This window comes from Thamnophis elegans, chromosome 2 (assembly GCF_009769535.1).
Source record: "Thamnophis elegans isolate rThaEle1 chromosome 2, rThaEle1.pri, whole genome shotgun sequence".
Lineage (NCBI taxonomy): Eukaryota > Metazoa > Chordata > Lepidosauria > Squamata > Colubridae > Thamnophis > Thamnophis elegans.
The window spans coordinates 169,493,597-169,513,051 of record NC_045542.1 but is presented as its reverse complement, the minus strand read 5'-3'; the positions used below and the strand labels follow the sequence as shown (position 1 = coordinate 169,513,051).

General features: G+C 50.4%; 1 protein-coding gene across 1 annotated transcript; it reads left to right on the top strand.

Moving 5' to 3' along the window:
• Positions 1 to 17,960, top strand: LOC116503396 (H-2 class I histocompatibility antigen, Q9 alpha chain-like). The gene is made up of 9 exons (XM_032209797.1): positions 1 to 160; positions 7,336 to 7,614; positions 10,564 to 10,839; positions 11,686 to 11,967; positions 12,661 to 12,753; positions 15,089 to 15,121; positions 17,138 to 17,170; positions 17,533 to 17,566; positions 17,822 to 17,960. The coding sequence occupies exons 1-8, from the start codon at positions 91 to 93 to the stop codon at positions 17,550 to 17,552; spliced, it is 1,086 nt and encodes a 361-aa protein (XP_032065688.1). The 5' UTR covers positions 1 to 90; the 3' UTR covers positions 17,553 to 17,566; positions 17,822 to 17,960.
• Positions 17,961 to 19,455: the final 1,495 nt, after the last annotated feature.

Sequence of the window (19,455 nt, the reverse complement as noted above, 5' to 3'; positions counted from 1 at the left end):
CTGGATTGTTGCATTGTTGATCGCCCGGAGTGAGTCTCCATTTGCCTGCAACTTCGAGAGCGGGGAGGCTGGTTGAGGATCGCGGCTAAGATGGCCGTGAGCTCTGCGCCCCTCTGGCTCCTGGTGCTGCTGGGGGTCTCCCTCCATGAGAGCTGCATTGGTGAGTCCCTTTGGGGCTTTTTTCAGCCCCTTTTTCTTTTTGAGATTAGGTCCCAAAGCCTGGATGGGACTCTGCTGCCTCTCCCCGCCCCCACTTCCCCAGGAGAGCCCCTCTGGGGACAGGACAAGGGTGACCCCTCCAGATCTCAGTCAAGTCTATCTGGGCGCCCCAAGCTCAGTCCTTTCCTCTCCCAAAGCGGAGATTGTGGGAAAGCGGCGTTTGCAGGTGATCAGGTCAGTTCACAAACTTCCTGGCTGCCTTCGCCCAACCCCTCCGCCTGGGTCCTCTTCCCTGCCTTTAGCTGGGATTCGTGGCTCTTGGGGGCTTCTGGTGCTGGGAGGACCCGGCTGGTTTCTGGAATCGGTTCCGTGTCTTGGCAGAGGCTGCTACAGTGGAGCGATCCAGGCTCAGATTGTCCTGTGAATGCAGCAGGATGAGAGTCTGGAGAGAAGCGCTTCTTAAATCATCTTCCTAAAGATTCCTCCTTCCTGGTTTTCCCTCCCCCCCCTCTAAAAAAACGTTGATGTTCCTCGATCAGGAATTTGCATGTCAGAAACTGAAATCATTTTGTTTGTTTATCTTGGATTCCCCAGAGGGTTTAAAAGTGACAGGACCCTCCTCACAGAGACTGAATTTAGGGAGACGATCCCAGCTGAGCTCCCCCAACATGATTGGTCTCAGCAGGAACCCCCAAGAAGCCTCAGTGGGGGCAGGGGGTGGGGCCAGGGAAGGGAGGCCCCATGGGCTTCTGGGATGAGGGGAATTTTGGGAGATGAAGTCACAATTGACCCAGAATTTATGTTGCTAATGGAGACATTTATTACGTGAATTTTGACCCATTTTATGACCATTTCACTGCAGTCATTAAATTAGTAACAAGGTTTGTAAGTGAATCTGGCTTCCCCATTGTTTTGCTCATCAGAAGGTTGCAAAACATGGCCACACATGACTGCAACCGTCATAAATATGAACCATTTGTCAAGTGTCTGAATTTTGATCATGTGACAATGGGGGAATGCTACAATGATTGTAAGTGTGAAAAATGGTCATAAATTACTTTTTCCAGTGCCCTTGTAACTTCAACTAGTCACTAAATGAACTGTTGTAAAAAGAGGACGACCTGCATACCGCTTCACAGTGCTTTTACAGCCCTCTCTAAGCGGTTGACAGAGTCAGCATCTTGTCCCCAACAATCTGGGTCCTCATTTTACTGACCTTGGAAGGACGGAAGCCTGAATCGATTTTGAGCCAGTCAGGATCGAATTCTGTGGGCGGAATTAGCCTGCAATGCTGCATTCTAACCACTGGGCCACCTTGGCTCAAGGTATGAGGGGGAGCCCCACTGAGCCCTGGGTTCAAAGCCAAATCCTGTTCGGATGACTGAGCTCTGGGACGGGAGGGGGGATTTCCCAGCGGGGTGGGGGGCAGGAGGAAGATCCAGGTGTACCAAATGGCATCATTGCTGCTCCCTTCGCTCCCCGCTTCGCCTTCTGAGATCTCCCGAGCTTTTGAGGGGAGCTTGGTGGCTCTTGGCGGCTTCTGGTGCTGGGGGGACCCGGATAGTTTCTGGAATCGGTTCGGTGTTTTGGCCAACGCCAACACTGAACCTTTGAGATAAGGCTGCCCTGTGGATGCAGCAGGAGAAGAGAGAGAAAGGCTCCTTTGAATAAGGTTTCTAAAGATCGGCCTTTATTATGTTCACTTTCTCCTCCGTCCTAAACCCCAAAATCCCCAGAGCTTTTCTCTAGGACAGGCAGGGATGTTTCCATCCCAAATCCTCCTTTTTCCATTTCAGGAGCTCTCAGCATGGGTCAGTTTGCAGAATCCAAAATATTCAAAATGTCCTTATTATTCCTTAGGAATCAGGAGGGGGCCTTGGGGGGTTTCCTGGCTGTTTGCTCTGAGAAACCACCCTATGAATGGAGCAGCTTTTCAAAAGACAGAAAGAAAATCTGTCAGGATCTCAAGGATTAAAAGGCTGGTTGGAGGCAGAAGAAGAGAAGAACCTCTGGATGGGGAGCATGAAATGAAGGGCTTGCTTGGAGACAGACAGGCCCAAACTGACATGAAGGGGTTTCTTGACTGTGAGGATGTCCAACCCGAGTTCCATTCAGACGTTTCTCCTCTCAGGCAGACTTCAGGCTTCCTCACTGCTCAGCCCCACAAGGGAAAGAAACAAGGGTTCTGGATCACGGAGAGTCCGATCTGCCCCCCTTCTGTTGGAGAAAAGCTCTGATCCCTTTGGATCCTGAAATCTCCCCAGAGCAGGAAGTGAATCTGGGGCTCCCTCTCCCCAAAAGCTCAGAGAAGCCTCCGGGATTGTGGGGAGAAGCAGGAAGGGGGAGGCCCAGGCCTTTGCCTTGGACTGGGAAGGACTGGGAGGCCATACTGGAGGGAATGGGCAGTGGGACTACAGGCAGTCCTCTACTTAAAACAGTTCATTTAGTGACTGTTCAAAGTTGAATGTCATTGACAATAGTGACAGAATGACAATTTTTTCAGACTTATGACCATTTTAGCATCCTCATTGTCACATGACTGAGATTTGAATGCTTGGCAACTGATTCGTATTTATGACGGTTGCAGTCTCCCCCATATCACATGACCCCCTTTTGCAACGTTCTGACAAACAAAGTTAATGGAGAAGCAAGATTCACTTAACAACCAGGCTATTAGCAACTGCAAGGATTCATTTAACAACTGTGGCAAGAAAATTTGTAAAATGGAGCAAAACTCACTTAACAAATGTCTCACGTAGCAACAAAAGATGTGGGCTCAATGATGGTCATAAGCCGAGGACTCCCTGTGTTTATTTCTCTGGGCTTTGGAGGTCCTGCCCTTTTCCATGGAGACCCAGGTTCTGCCCAAATAAGTCCCATGAACGATCCTGAAAATGATCTTTCAAATCTTTGGTGAAAGAATTTCTCATCTGAAGAGCTTTCAGAATGGAGACCAAAAAGGGGCCTTGGGGATTTTCCAGTTTAACGGATTTCCCAGCTGCATTTTATTCCTTTTATTTTCTTTTTATTCTTGTAACCTGGTTAGAAGTTGTTGTTTTTCTGTTCACTGGGCAGCCTTAGAGTCTCTTCCCAGCTGAGCCCCCCCACCCCCCCACCCCGTGGTTGGTCTCAGCAGGAACTCAAGCAGCCTCAGTGGGGACAGGGAGGGTGGGGGGAGGGTGGAGAGGCCCATGGATTTCTGGGAATGAAGGGAATTCTGGGTATTGAAGTCCAAATGGCTGAGAAACTCTGATTTACGTTGAGAGTCTCTGATCCTGTGAAGGATTGGAGAGCAGGATCCCAATCCCCTCCCGAGGAGGCTGAGGGGCATTTCTGCCTTTCTTTGGGCTGACAAAGTGCAGGATGAGCCCCAGAGGAGGACGAGGGTCAGAGCAGCTTCTGGGAAAAGTGAAGGGGGAGATTCAGAGGAAAAGCCTCCGGGAATGATAGTTCCGGGGCCCTAACTGGGTTGCTGAGATGAAGAAATCTTGGGATAATTTAGAATTTTAGAATTTAAAGTTTATTTATATGCCGCCCTTTTCCCTGGGGGGACTCAGGGCGGCTTACAACTTAAGAAGGGGGGGGGAGACAAACTTTTAACATATAAGACAATACATAATTAAAAACACAACATTCATACCATTCGGGCGGGTTACAGTCTTAACCCCAGGCCTGACGGGATAGCCAGGTTCTGAGGGCTGTGCGGAAGGTCTGGAGGGTGGTGAGGGTATGAATTTCCACGGGGAGATCGTTCCACAGGGTCGGAGCTGCCACCGAGAAGGCTCTCCTCCGCGTAGTTGCCAGTCGACATTGACCGGCAGATGGAACTCGGAGGAGGCCTAACCGGTGAGATCTAATAGGTCGTGTGGAGGTAATTGGCAGTAGGCGGTCTCTCAAGTATCCAGATCCACTACCATGGAGGGCTTTATGGGTGGCAAGTAGCACCTTGAAGCGCACCCGGAGATCGACAGGTAGGCAGTGCAGCTCGCGGAGGATATGTGTTATGTGGGTGAAACGAGGTGCACCCACAATCGCTCGCGCGGCCGCATTCTGGACTAGCTGAAGTCGCCGAATACTCTTCAAGGGCAGCCCCATGTAGAGCACATTGCAGTATTCCAGTCTAGAGGTCACAAGGGCACGAGTGACTGTTGTGAGAGCCTCCCGGTTCAGGTAGGGGCGCAACTGGTGGACCAGGCGAACCTGGGCAAATGCCCCCCTGGTCACAGCTGACAAGTGATGTTCGAAAGTCAGCTGTGGGTCCAGGAGGACTCCCAAGTTGCGGACCCTGTCTGAGGGGCGTAGTGTTTGACCCCCCAGCCTGAGAGATGGAATACTAGCCAAATTGGTGGGAGGGAAACACAACAGCCACTCGGTCTTATCTGGGTTGAGCACGAGTTTGTTAGCCCTCATCCAGTCACTAACAGCTTCAAGTCCCTGGTTCATCACTTCCACCACTTCATTGAGTTGGCACGGGGCGGACAGATACAACTGGGTATCGTCCGCATACTGGTGGTATTTTATCCCGTGCTGCCGAATGATCTTGCCCAGCGGTTTCATGTAGATGTTGAAAAGTAGGGGGGACAGGACCGAACCCTGCAGCACCCCATATGTTAGCGGCCTAGGGGTCGATCTCTGCCCTCCAACTAACACCGACTGCGACCTGTCCGAGAGGTAAGAGGAGAACCACCGCAAAACAGTGCCTCCCACCCCCACCTCCCGCAGTCGTCGCAGAAGGATACCATGGTCGATGGTATCGAAAGCCGCTGAGAGGTCAAGGAGAACCAGGATGGAGGCATAGCCTCCGTCCCTGGCTCTCCAGAGGTCATCGGTCAATGCGACCAAAGCGGTTTCTGTGCTGTAGCCAGGCCTGAAGCCAGGCCTGAAGCCAGACTGGAATGGGTCAAGATAGCTAGCTTCCTCCAAGGACCGCTGGAGCTGAAAGGCCACCACCTTCTCAACAACCTTCCCCACAAAGGGGAGGTTGGAGACTGGACGATAATTGTTAAGAACGGCTGGATCCAAAGATGGTTTCTTCAGGAGGGGTCTCACCACCGCCGCTTTAAGTGTGGGGGGAAAGACCCCCTCCCGAAGGGAGGCAGTAACAACCGCCTGGATCCAGCCCTGTGTCACCTCCCTGCTGTTAGCAACCAGCCAGGAGGGGCACGGGTCCAGTACACATGTGGAGGCACTCACAGCTCTCATGGCCTTGTCCACGTCCCCAGGGGCAACATCCTGAAACTCAACCCAGGGGTGGTCTACCAGATTATCCCCTTGTGCCTCGGCTGGATCTGCAGAATCGGAGTCCAACTCCGACCGAAACCGAGCAACTTTGTTCGCTAAGAACTGGACGTAGTCCTCAGCCCTACCCTGCAGGGGGTCCTCCGTAACCCTCCTATTTAGGAGGGAACGGGTTATCCTAAACAGGGCGGCTGGGCGCGACTCAGCGGAGGCGATCAAGGTGGCAATATAAGCTCCTAATTGCCCTGATGTATTCCTTGATGCACGATGTTAGAAGTGCTCGGCTCGATTCGGATTTGTTGGACCTCCATAGGTGCTCTAGGCGTCTCTTCCGGCGCTTCCTCTCCCGGAGTTCCTCGGTAAACCAAGGAGGCCTCCTGGATCCACTGCCTCGGAGCGGCCGTAGTGGCGCAATCCGGTCAAGAGACTCCGATGCTGCCGAGTTCCAGGCAGCAACCAGGGTCTCCACCGGACTGTGGGCGAGAGTATCAGGAATAACCCCAAGCTCCATCTGGAACCTCACGGGGTCCATAAGTCGCCTGGGGCGGAACCACCTGGTCGGTTCCTCCTCCCTACAGTGGAGGTTTGGTCTCCGAAAGTCAAGCCTCAGTAGATCTCAGTGAGATTCCCTGTGGAAGGAGGGGGAGCCCCTCAGAGTCCTGGGTTCAAGGCCGATTCCTGCTCAGATGGCTGAACTCTGGGAGGGGAGGGGGGATTTTTCAGGGCGGTGGGAGAGGGACAGGAGGAAGATTTGGGAGGCTACGTGACTTCATTGCTGCTCCCTTCTCTGCCCTCTTTGCCTCCCCATATTGAGGTTAGGGTGAGGGTTCACAGTGGCCTCTGGTCTCACCCAAATTCCCCCTCTCCCATTTTATAACATCTGCAGCTTTTAAGCAGCCACTTTGGCCCCCAGTGATATAAATGGAAAGTTGGGGTGACCAGGTGGGGTTTCCTGCTGCTTTTGAGCTTCTGGGGGTGGAATCCCCTCTTCAGCTCATCCAGAATGCAGCTGCGCGAGCGATTGTGGGTGCACCTCGGTACACCCACGTTACACCTATCCTCCGCGAGCTGCACTGGTTACCGATTGGTCTCCGGATACGCTTCAAGGTGCTAGCCGTCACTTATAAAGCCCTTCATGGTATTGGACTTGTGTATTTGAGAGACCGCCTGCTGCCAATTACCTCCCAAAGACCCATTAGATCACACAGATTAGGCCTCCTCCGGGTTCCGTCTACTAGCCAATTTCATCTGGCCACTATCCGGGGGAGGGCCTTCTCTGTGGTGGCTCCGGCCCTTTGGAACGAGCTCCCCGCAGAGATTCGGACCTTCACCTCTCTCCAGGGCTTCCGAAAAGCCGTTAAAACCTGGCTGTGTCGGCAGGCCTGGGGTCGATGAGTTCCCTTCCCCTCTCGAATCGTGTGGCTGTTGGTTGTTTTAAATGCCCTGTACTTTTTGTTGTAGTTTTTGTGTTTCCCTTCCCCTCCTTGGGTTTGTGCGCCGCCCTGAGTCCCGCTGGGAATAGGGCGGCATATAAATAAAATGAACCTTGAACCTTTTACCTGTGGGGCCACTGCAGCCTCCTTGGGGCAGAGACTGAGCAATCCAGAAGGGGGTTTGAGGGAGGCTTTGCTGGAAGTGGGGAGGACACAATTGGGGCAGGTGAAGTTTGCGTAACCCGACCTTCCCCTTCTCTCTCACCCCCCACCTTCCCTGCCCTCCAACCCTTCAGGCCCCCCAGAAGCTTCTTTCCCTCTCAGTCGCTCCCTCATTTCACCTTCTGCCTCCTCTCCCCCCATCTCCCCCTTCCTTTCCCCCCTTCCTCCTCCCCCTCCAGCTCTCTTCTTCCTTCTTCCTCCGCAGAGCCTCAGATGGGAGCCTCCATGGGATCCGGGTCCTTGACTGAAGCCCCCTAACTCATATCTTCTGGCTCCCTTCCAGGCACCTCCTCCCACTCCCTGAAGTATTTCTACACCACCATCTGGGACCCCAGTCAGGGACAGCAGCCCCACTTTGTCGCTGTTGGGTACGTGGATGATCAGCTCTTCGTTCACTACGACAGCCACAGCCGGAGGAAGCAGCCTCGAGTCTCCTGGATGGAGAAGGTAGGGAAGGAGGATCCCCAGTACTGGGACAGAGAGACACAGATATCACGTGACTCTGAGGAGATGATCAGAGGAAACCTGGAGAAGCTGAGGAGACGCTACAATCAGAGCGAAGGTGAGTGATGGGTCGGGTGGCTCCTCCGGCCCCATAATCCCCTCCCCAGGAACCAGAGGGGGAAGAAAGGGGGGGTCCCTTCAAAGGGAAAGGCTCCTTCCACACCTTTTGAAAAGCCTTTTTTATATGTTTATTTTCTTTAATCAATATAAGATTGTCCTTGTCTCCATTGCTGACGATTTCTGCCAATTGCAGTTAATGGAAACGTGTTTAAATTCCTCCTTCTCTCTTTCCGGATGTTGATATAAACTGAGGTCAAAAGAGACCGAAATCTCCCCTCCCCCCATGACAGTTGGAGGGTCCTGGGTGGATCTCCTGCTGTGGGGGAGGAAGGGAATCACAGGCCTCTCCCCCCCAAAAAGGAGGAAGGTGGATCCTAAGGAGATCCTGGGGGAAGTAGCTGCTCTTTCTTCTCTCTGTTTCCACCCCAGAGAAATGAGAGATCTGGTGCAGACCCACCTGGGGAGACTTTCCTTTCCTTTTCCCCTTTTTGGGGACAATGAGGGGGGCCCAAACACCAGGGGCTTCTCCTCATCCTCCAGTTGGAAGGAGAGGCCGGGAGGCCCAAATGGGGTGGGGGCTCTTGGAGGGGGGGATCAGAGGTCCAGGATCCTCCCAATGGTCTTGAGGGGGAAAGACAGGAGAGGAAGAAGCCTCCATTTGGGGCCCTTCCTGAATCCCTCAGAGCCTTCCTGGCTTCCCTCCCTTGGTCCCTCAGGCTGAACTCCTGCCCTGCCCTCTTGGAGGGGCTGCCCTGGATGGGGGGAGGCTCTTTCTTCAGCATAGCCCCCCTTCTTCTGCCACCTTTGGGGGGAGAAGATTCGCCTCCAAGGAAGCTCATTTAGGAAAAGGGATGGAAGGAAATGTGTGTGTAGCTAAAGGTCCTTTTGGCTGAGGAAAACCTTCTCCACAAACATCCCCCATTTCCCCTCCTTCCCTCCCAAGGAGGTGCAGCCACCCCTCTCCTCCCCCCTCCTCCCCCCTCCAGGCAGACCCCAGAGCTCTGCCAGTCCTGTCCCTGATCCCCCAGGATCCACCCAGATCCCTCCAGGCCCCCTGCTGGCCTCCCAGGGAATTAGAGCTGGGCCCAGAGGGCTCCCCCTGGTGGAGGAAGGAGGAAGGAGAGCGGCCGGAGGGGAGGGGAGCCTCCTTTCCAGCCTAAAGACCCCCAAGGTCCCAACCTTCCCTCCAAGGGAGGCTGCTTCCCCCCTCCCATCGCCTGGGTCGCCTCCTCTGGACCTTCCCCGGCTCCCTCCTCTCCTTTCGGAGGCCTTTGGGCCACAACTGCTCCCAATTCTCCAGATGTGGTTGCTCTGCCTTGATTCATGTAGAGGCTGGGTGACATTTGCCTCTCCTGTGTTTTCAATTGTATTTTAATGATCCCTGACAGCTTTTTAAATTTTCTATGTGATTTTTACTAAAGCTTTTCAACAAAAAGATAAAAACTAATAGAAAGTAACATAAGGAAAAGAGAGAGAGGAAAGTTTATAACTTCACAGCAGTTATAAACATAATTATATTTTACCCTCTCTAAAGCCTCCTTTCTTAAGCTTTTGACCCTGGAGGATCCCTTGAACTATTTTTCAGACCCCCTGAACATCCAGGCTCAGAGATGGGCCAGAATTGTTTCATGCGTAGACCTGTAGAGATGCATTAATAGTGTTCAATGTGATCCCTGTGCTTTCTTTTTGCTGCACAAATATTCAATTCTGTGCCAAACCTGAGATAAGAACACATTTCATTTTTAAGGGAAAGAAGACAGTTTCTGTCTTAGCTTTTGATGCTTCTGAAATGACAGAATTTGTTCTCAGAAGTTGAAAACTGCAGCCAAATATTTAGTGCTTTCCTGTGAATGGCAGGAGATTTTTCTTGGACAGAAATCCTGAACTATTTTTCCCTTGGGGAGATCAGGGAATCTCCTCTCGAGGGAAGGATCATACTGGATCTCCCAAGGATCTTCCTCTTCCTCCAAAGGGAAGTTCTCTGGCTGAGCAGAAGATGCAGAGAAAGGATCTCCTCACCTGTCATTCCTGGGTGTGGAGAGGAAAGGAGAGGACTGGTCAGTTTAGTTCAACTCTACTTCCAGGTGGTTTTCCCTTAGATTCGAGGGTTCCTGGCGTCCTTCCTCCCTCTCAAGCCCACACAGGAGTAGAATAAGGAATAAGGAGTAGAAACAATTCAGGATTTCCTTTTGGTTTTCTTTTCAATCCAAGAATCTGTTCACTTGAAGTTGAAATATCTTCTCCAGGGCCTTCCAGAGCCTGTAAGCTTCAAGCTTTATTTCAAAGGTCAATAACCCTTTGGGTCTCCAGATCAGACTGGGCCACTTGCTGCTGTTGCTGAGGGAAATATTCCTTTGGGGCCCTTCGAGGCTTCATTCCCAAATTACGTTAAACCATGGTTTGTTTTTGGTTAGCCCAAAGTGGGAACCAGCCCTTGTGACTTGGTGCTATTTGTGAACACAGAGCATGATTTATGGTCATAGGGATCCCTGCAAGCATTTTCCAGATCAAGCAGATCCTCTTTGAGGCACAAGATTCTCATTCCCTCTTTGCAGCTGCAGGTTCAGGCAACTGTTCCCTCTCTGGGATCCCTCCCCCCCCCCCAAGAGTCTCCCCTGCGGAGGAATGGCAGAAGGAAAGATGGAAGGGTCTCCATCCTTCCGTTTCTTTGCGACTCCTTGTTTTCTCCATCTCCCTCGGGATCCTCTGCTGGCTTTTCCAGATTCCCTTTTCCTGGGGAGATTCAGGGGCTCCATCCTGGGGGGGAAATGCAGGGATGGTGGTTGAGGGAAGGCAAAAGGGCAATTACTGATGGGAACTTCTTTCCCTTGAATGCTTGGGAGGAAATTGAGGGGGGGTGTCAGTGCCTGTGTCAAGGTCCCTGCAGGGAGGGGGGTCTCTGTCTATCTTCAGGACTCCCCAAACCATCCCCCTGTCTGTCTTTCAGGCCTTCACACATGGCAGCTGATGTATGGCTGTGAACTCCAGCAAGACAAGAGCAAAAGAGGGTTTGTGCAGTTTGGCTACGAAGGGAGGACCTTCATCACCTTTGACAAGGAGACCCTCACCTGGGTGGCTCCCGACCCCCAGGCCCAGATCACCAAGAGGAAATGGGATGCTCTTTCACCACAAAATCAGTACTGGAAGTCCTACCTGGAGGAAATCTGCATTGAGTGGCTGGAGAAGTACCTGTCCTATGGGAAGGAGACGCTGCTGAGGACAGGTGAGCATCTGGATCCAGGTTGGACTTTCCTCCTTTATGGCTGGATCACTTGTACACATTCAGCCCCTTTGAGTCCCTGGTCTTTACCTGTTTACTCTGGTGGGAATCCCCCTCCTCCTCTTCCAGCCCCTCTTGCATGTAGACCCCCCTCACCCCTAGGTCTACCCCTCCCTCCTGGGGTCCTTCATCCCTCCAGGACAAGCTGGATGGAATAGGATCAATGGGGGAATCCCCCCCCCCCACTGATGATTGCCCACAGCCCTTTCCTGTCTGGGGAGGACCCTCTCTCTCTTCCATTGGCATCAACCTCTCTCTGCCCCCCCCCTTTTCAGAGGCAAAATCTCTTTTCCCAATTGATCCCTGTGAGATTCCCTTTGATCTCTCTTCCTCTTAAAATTGGGGTTGTGTCCCTTGGAAAGAGGCCTGGAGCAGCCTCAGATTCAGGGGAGCAGAAGAGGAGGCAAAAAGTAGGGAGAATCTTCTGTGCTGTTGTTGTCTTGAAAGGGAACCTAAAAGATCATCTCCACTTTCCCTCCCCTGAAGGGAGCAGCCGAAGATCACTCAGAGTTCAAAGCAGCCGGAGAGGAATTTCCTTGGAGACTCAATTGGCTTCTGGAGGTTTTTCAGGCTGAGTCCCTGGGAAGGACTCAAAATCAGGAGTCCTTCTGGTTGAGCCTTTTCCAGATCTGGATAATTTCCTAAAACTCTTGGAGACGCTGCAAGTGTGGAATGTGAATCTTTGGGTTAAAACTAAGTGGTGGGAGATTTTCCTGCCCCTCCGTTTCCCACCCACCTTCCAGGCTCTGGAGGGGCTCAGAGTTAATTCTGGGGGTGCCGTTTCTGCAGAGACCCCAAAGGTGACGGTGAGCGGCCGGATGGAGGTGGAGGATGGGATGGAGACGCACATCTGTCGCGTGGATGGCTTCTACCCCAGGGAGATCGATGCCTCCTGGAGGAGGGATGGGGAGGTATGGCTGGAAGAGACCTTCCATGGGTCTGTGGCCCCCAACGCGGATGGGACCTACCACTACTGGATCAGCATCCGGATCAACCCCAAAGAGAGGAGCCGCTATCGGTGCCACGTGGAGCACGACGGCCTGCAGGAGCCTCTGGACTTGGAGCTGAAGGGTGAGAGGCTGCAGGGAGGGGAAGGCTGGGCTCTCTGGCAGGCTGGAGGGTGGTGGGACAGAAATCTGACCCCAGCTGTGTCCAGATGTGAGCATAGCTGAGCTTTCATCCATTGGTCCTTCCGGTGTTTGAGGCAGGTGAAGCTGCAGGGACCAGACCGTAGAATTGACTTCGGGTGATGGAAAGGACAGAATCCCATCCCAATACTTGGCTGATCCTGATGAAATTCCTTATTTTACTTCAAATAATAAAATACAAACAAGGAAACTGAAGTAAAAAGCATACAGAGCTGCCAATTCCACTCAGAGTCATGGCTTATTGGGGCAGCCTATAAAAAGAACAAAAAATGTTTTTGTTTAACAAATGTTTGTTTTATTGTGTTGGAGAAGTTTTTGCTTTGGAAGCTGCTATGAATCAGAAGGTGGCAAAGGGCTGTTTTTGAGTGGAAAAGCCAAAGATGAATTCAGTTGCCTTCATGCTGGGCTGGTGTGAGAAGAAGGCAGCATCCTGAGGACACGTCCTCTAACAATGGATAGCAAGGCGCCTTCATGTTACCTTGAGAAGGACCCAAAAATGAGCCCATGGAGTTTTTAATTTGGGGTATTTCCAGCTTTCACTTCTTTAGGTCTCTTCCCTGGTTGGGAAGATTGTTTGGGGTTCTCCTTCAATGATCTGCTCTTTGTCCCAATTCAGAACCAACCAATTCAAAATCCAACCTGGAGCTCATCATTGGCTGCGTTGCTCTTGTCCTGGTGTGTACGATTGCTGGGATCTGGGTATTCTTCAGTAAGTATCTTTTTTGGGGAGGGGGGGACGGAGGACGGTTTCGGTCGGACTTGGACTCCACCCCCGCAGTTCCAGCCGAGGCACAGGAGGACCAACTAGAACAGCTCTGGGTTGAGTTTCAGGACGTTACCCCCGGGGATGTGGACAAGGCCATGAGGGCTGTAAGTACCTCCACCTGTGTACTGGATCCGTGTCCCTCATGGCTGGTTACTAACTGCAGTGAGGTGACACGAGGCTGGATCCAGGCGGTTGTGACCGCCTCGCTTCGGGAGGGGAACTTCCCCGCCGCACTGAAAGCGGCGGTGGTGAGACCCCTCCTGAAGAAGCCATCTTTGGATCCAGCTATCCTTAATAACTATCGTCCAGTTTCCAACCTCCCCTTCCTGGGGAAGGTTGTCGAGAAGGTGGTGGCCTTCCAGCTCCAGCGGTCCTTGGAGGAAGCAAACTATCTAGACCCCTTCCAGTCAGGCTTCAGACCCGGTTACAGCACAGAAACCGCTTTGGTCGCATTGATCGATGATCTCTGGAGAGCCAGAGATGGAGGACACTCCTCCATCCTGGTCCTCCTTGACCTCTCAGCGGCTTTCGATACCATCGACCATGGTATCCTTCTGCGACGACTGCGGGAGGTGGGAGTGGGAGGCACCGTGTTGCGGTGGTTCTCCTCCTACCTCTCGGACAGGTCGCAGTCGGTGTTAGTGGGGGGGCAGAGATCGTCCCCTAGGCCCCTAACTTATGGGGTGCCTCAGGGCTCGGTCTTATCACCCCTACTATTCAACATCTACATGAAACCGCTGGGAGAGATCATTCGCAGGCACGGGATTAGATACCATCAATATGCGGACGATACTCAATTGTATCTGTCCGCCCGTGCCAACTCAATGAAGCGGCAGACGTGATGAACCGGGGCCTTGAAGCTGTTATGGACTGGATGAGGGTTAACAAGCTTGTACTCAACCCAGAAAAGACCGAGTGGCTGTTGTGTTTCCCTCCCAAAGATTCGACCAATATTCCATCACTCAGGCTGGGGGGTCAAATTCTATACCCCTCAGAGAGGGTTCGCAACTTAGGAGTCCTCCTGGATCCACAGCTATCGTTTGACCACCATTTAATGGCTGTGACCAGGGGGGCATTCGCCAGGTTCGCCTGGTGCGCCAGTTGCGACCCTACCTGAATCGGGAGGCTCTCACAACAGTCACCCGGGCCCTTGTGACCTCTAGGCTGGAATACTGCAATGTGCTCTACATGGGGCTGCCCTTGAAGAGCATCCGGCGACTTCAGCTAGTACAGAACGCGGCCGCGCGAGTGATTGTGGGTGCACCTCGGTTCACCCGCATAACACCTATCCTCCGCGAGCTGCGCTGGCTACCTGTTGATCTCCGGATGCGCTTCAAGGTGCTATTAGTCACCCATAAAGCCCTACATGGCAGTGGATCTGGATACTTGAGAGACCGCCTTCTGCCAATTACATCCCTGCGACCAATAAGATCATATAGATTAGGCTCCTCCGCATCCCATCGGCCAGCCAGTGTCGGCTGGCAACTACAAGGAGGAGGGCCTTCTCAGTAGTAGCCCGACCCTTTGGAACGAGCTCCCCGTAGAGATTCGCACCCTCTCCACCGTCCAGGCCTTCCGCATAGCCCTTAAGAACTGGCTCGCCCGTCAGGCTGGGGACAAGGATAGTTACCCCTCCCGAATGATGAATGTATGTTGTTGACTATTTTATTATATGTCTCTATCTTAACGTCTGTATTCCCCCTCCCCGATTTTATGTGAGCCGCCCTGAGTCCCCTCAGGGAAAAGGGCGGCCTACAAATATTAATAAAATCCTAAAATCCTAAAAAAGAAAGATGGGGAGATTCCTCCCAAGTCTCTCCCTTTGGGGAGCTTCTTCTGGGCTTCCTTCTGTCCTGTTTTCCCAGCCCTCTTGGGGAGCATCTGAGATCTCTGCCTCTTGCTGGGACTCCAATCTCTATTCAGCTGAGTCTGAGATTCGGGCAGTCCTGTCTTCTTCTGAGTTGGGAAGAGGCATCCCAGTTCCTTTGTCCCTTTCAAAGGCTTTGGTCAAAGAGCAGCAGAGAAGGATTTCCATGGAAACCTCCCTCTGTTCCCAGCTGCTCCTTCTGCTTCCCCCAATTCCCCTCCATCCATCTCGGAGGCAGCAGGTTTCTCTTGGGGCAAATCAGGAGATACATTTGTATTTTGAAGATCTTTCTGTCTTGGTTGATGGGACTAAGTGACAGTGAAGCATCTGGAGTTCTTCCTCCTACAGAGGGAGAGTTTGGATGATCTCTGGTGGATTCTTTTGAGCTTTCACTGATTTTTATTCTTGCAGAAAAATGTCAAGATGACTACAGAGCAGCACCAAGTGAGTGATTTGTCTTCCTTACACGCAATCTCCAACTTAGAGCAGGGACCAGAGGCTCCATTATTTGAGAGGGACGTGTGTATGTATGTGTTCCTCTTCATGCTAAGAACCAGGCTGGGGAAGTTGGGCCCCCTTTTCATTACAGCCAGGCTATTAGTAGAAGTGGAGTCCTCTAGGGCAGTGGTCCCCAACCTTTTTATCGCCGCGGACCAGTCAGCCTTTGATAATTTTACTGTGGCCCGCTGAGCGCGCGCAGGGGTGGGGGGGTGTTGTTCGCGACAACACATTGATTGTTTATATATCAGATTGTTTTGATTAAACAACTTTTATTTTATTGTATTTAAACATGCCTTACAAAATAAAATACAATTACATAAATATAAAGTGCTTTAATATGCCCCCCCCACCCGGACAGACTTATGTTCCTCAAAGACCATCCTGAACCCTCAACCCGGACCAACCTTTCTGCCCGCCCTCCCCCTCCCCACCACATTCGGCGGGCAAAGAACAGAGAGCGCGCGCGAATGCTGTGGAGAGAGAGAAAATAAATATATATATAAATATATAACTGTTTGGGAGTAAAAGCGGGGAGGCGCACCTGGCCGGGGGGGGGAGGAGGAGGAAGGAGGGTGGGAAGGAAGCTGGCAAGCGAAGAACAGAAAGTAATTAGCAAGGATTAAAACGACCTGCCGGAAAAAGGAGAGGGGAAAAAAAAACACCAGATCTGACGGCTAGTGCAGCCTCCACCGGAGGGGCTGCAGAAACACACACCGCCAGTCCTGTCCTTCCTTTCCAACCAGTCTCTCTCCGCGCGCGCATACACACACACACACACACACCACACAAACACACACCCGCCGGCAGATATGCACGCACACACACTTTTTTTTTGCAATTGGCAGAACTACGGTTTTCTTTCTTTAAAAAAAAATAATTAAATGGAGGTGGGGGGGGTGTGGAGAGAAAGGGAGAGAAACAGACACATAAAACCGAGCCGCACTCGCGAACCACAGCATGCATCTGGGTGACAAAATTGCAGGGAGAAAGCAGGAAAAGCCGAGGAGAGAGCAAAAAAAGAAAAGAGCCAGACCAAGTGCGGCAGGGCGGGAGGAAGGCGATGATGATTGGGGGGAGGTTTGAAAAAGCAGATCCAAGCGCAAAAGTTACTGAGTCATTTCAGCGGCGGCCGGAACAGTTTCTTGACTCCCTCCCTCTCTCCCTCTCTCTCTCCTCTCTCACTCTCTCACTCTCTCTTTCCCTGGCGATGGATCGGTGCGGGAGGGGGGGGAGAGAGAAGGGAGGAGACGGCGAGGGAGGGAGGGAGAGAGAGCCGAGGGTGGGACCAAAGGGGGGGGGGAGAGAAATGCTTTTAAGAGGAGCGGATTTAAAAGAGCGATCATGGCCCCCGGCCGCTGCGCGGCCCAGGTGCCAGGTACTCCACAGCCCGGCACCGGTCCACGGAACCGGGGGTTGGGGACCACTGCTCTAGGAGAAACATCTGGGAGAAGGAACTTTTAAGAAGATGAGAAGACACAGGTGGTGGAAGGTCCCTCTGACTGAGGACATGCTCTGTTCCCCAAGTAGGCCGAGAGGAAAGGCTTGGCCAAATGAGAGTCAGAAGCTCCATAAAATTAGGGATGAAAAGGGGGCATTTTGAGGGAAAAGGAGCTTTGGGGGAATGCCGGCTGGATCTCCTCTTGGTCTCCTGTCCCAAAGGCTCACAACTGGTTACAAAAATAAACTTTGAATCCATCTGTATCTTTTTAGGCCAGCTCTGCCTTCTGGCTTTTTATGATAGAAATAATAAATTTTAATAATTCTTTCCAATGCCTTTTAACCAAAGCAGTTTGATCCAAACTCTCCTCCATGTTATTTGTGCATTTTTATTGTGTGTGGGAGAGAAAGGGAGGGAGGCAGCTTGAGTCAGAAAGAGCTGAGCTTCCTATAAGGAGGGAGAGAGAGAGACAGACAGACAGACAGACATCCTCTCTCATCCCCTTTTTCTTTCTTTTCCAGCAAGTGACAAAGGATCCAGCAGTTCAGACCAGGGTAAGTTGGAGGGAGCAGCTGCTGTATGAGCCATTCTCTCCTTTTGCAAGACATTGGGGGGATGAAGGGATGAAAAGAGGGAGAGCCCCCCACTTTTAAAAGCCCCCCCCAATTCATCCTCCCTGGGGTCCCTCTGAGTCTGGTTCTAGTGGAATAATAATAACTGTATCCACTTTGGCTTACTGCTGAGGGCACCAGGAGAGACTCTGAGTTCTACTTAGGCATGAAAGCCGGCTGGGTGTCACAAAATCCCCTTTCCTTGCACTGGTTGATTCTGCAGAGGAGAAGGGAAACTCTCCCTGTTGGATTATAATTGTTGGATCCAAACATTGATTCGTTCTGTGTCTTTCTCTCCAATCCAGGGAGCAACCGGACTGTTTAGCAGCCTCCTTGCAGGTGAGTGGTCTCAGTGGGGGCCGTATGGGTGAGAGGGGGGGGGGGCCTTTGGGGCCAAGGACCAAGTGAGGGTAAAGATGCTTTGGAATCCCTCTTCCCTCTCCTATTCACCTCAAACACTGGAAGGTAAGGAATTTGGGGGAGAGGGCTCGGGGGAGGTATCTTCCTGCCACCAAACTCTGATCCTCTGGCACCTCTCAGGCTCTGACTGTCTTGATCCAACTAACCCTTGGATACTTTCTCCTCTCTTTGCAGGGGAGACGCCCAGCATGAGGAGAGAGGAGAGAAGATGGGATCGGCCTCCTTCTGAATTAGGCCGGACTCTCAGGAGGAGCCCTTCAGGCCCTTCTTGCATGCTGGAACCTGGAGAGATTTTGGGGTCTTTCCAAGAATAAATCAGAAAGTTCTGGAAATGTCATCAGACACCGGGCTCATACTACCACATGTGGTGGACTTGTATTGAAGCCAAAAGATACTGGACTAAAATTCACATGTGGTTGGAGAAAATGAGGAGCAAAAGGAGCAATATGGAATTCCTGGAAGCATGAAACCTGAAGATGACGAATGAGACTTTGTCGAAATGTCGCCAAGACACCTCCAATTTTACGCGGGAGAAAACCCGAACAACCAAAGACCTACATATGTATGTATGTATGTATGTATGTATGTATGTATGCATGTGTATATGTATGTATGTATGTATGTATGTATGTATATGTGTATATATATATATATAGCCCAGGTTCAAATCCCAGTAAGGGTATGGCTAGCTGATGAGAGCTAAATAGCTTGAAATAGATCTATACTAGTCTCCCTTTATTTATTTATCAGCACAAATAAAAAAAAACACAAATATAACAAAGGCAACAGTAAAAATATTGGGTTTCTGTCGTGATGGACTCTTGTGACGAGCCAATTGACAGATGATGGAAGCAGTTAGCTTCCTCCCATAATTGGGGCTTACCAGGGGTTGTAAAAATCATATACATACATACATACATACATACATACATACATACATACATACATACATATGAATTGAATACTTAGAACGTTTATTTTAAAATGGATAAGGATAACAATGAATTTATGTATACTTGATAGAGGATTGGTGATATAACCAGGGTTGTAAAAATCATATATATATATATATATATATATATATATATATATATATATATATTATATATATATATATAATTTATTTATTTATTTATTTATTTATTAGATTTTTACAACCCCTGGTAAGCCCCAATTATGGGAGGAAGCTAACTGCTTCCACTCATCTGTCAATTGGCTCGTCACAAGAGTCCATCACGACAGAAACCCAACATTTTTACTGTTGCCTTTGTTATATTTGTGTTTTTTATTTGTGCTGATAGTGCTTTATTTGTGCTGTTTTTATTTGTGCTGATAGTCTCCCTTTATTTATTTATCAGCACAATAAAAACATATATATATATATATTAATATATATATATATATATATATATATATATATATATGAATTGAATACTTTAGAATGTTTATTTAAAATGGATAAGGATAACAATGAATTTATGTATACTTGATAGAGGATTGGTGATATAATGTATCTCTAAGTATATATTATAAAGATATCTTGTTGTTGATAAATAATTTTAATATGGAAGTAATTAAACATTGGTGTATATATGTATATGTATATGTATATGTATGTGTGTGTGTGTGTGTGTGTGTGTATATATGGACTCACAAGAGTCCATCACAACAGAAATCCAATATTTTACTGTTGCCTTTTGTTATATTTGTTTTATATTATATTCAGCACAAATAAAAACAGAAATATATATATTGGTATATATATAAAGTGACTATTTAGAATACCTTGTTGAAAAATGAAGGAATAC

What these genes read in the sequence shown, in the direction of transcription:
- LOC116503396 (XM_032209797.1), top strand. Translation starts at nt 91, where the DNA reads ATGGCCGTGAGCTCTGCGCCCCTCTGGCTCCTGGTGCTGCTGGGGGTC. An exon ending in TGACTACAGAGCAGCACCAA is followed by an intron (nt 15,122 to 17,137) that starts GTGAGTGATTTG and finishes TTTCTTTTCCAG; the next exon opens with CAAGTGACAAAGGATCCAGC. An exon ending in ATCCAGCAGTTCAGACCAGG is followed by an intron (nt 17,171 to 17,532) that starts GTAAGTTGGAGG and finishes TCTCCAATCCAG; the next exon opens with GGAGCAACCGGACTGTTTAG.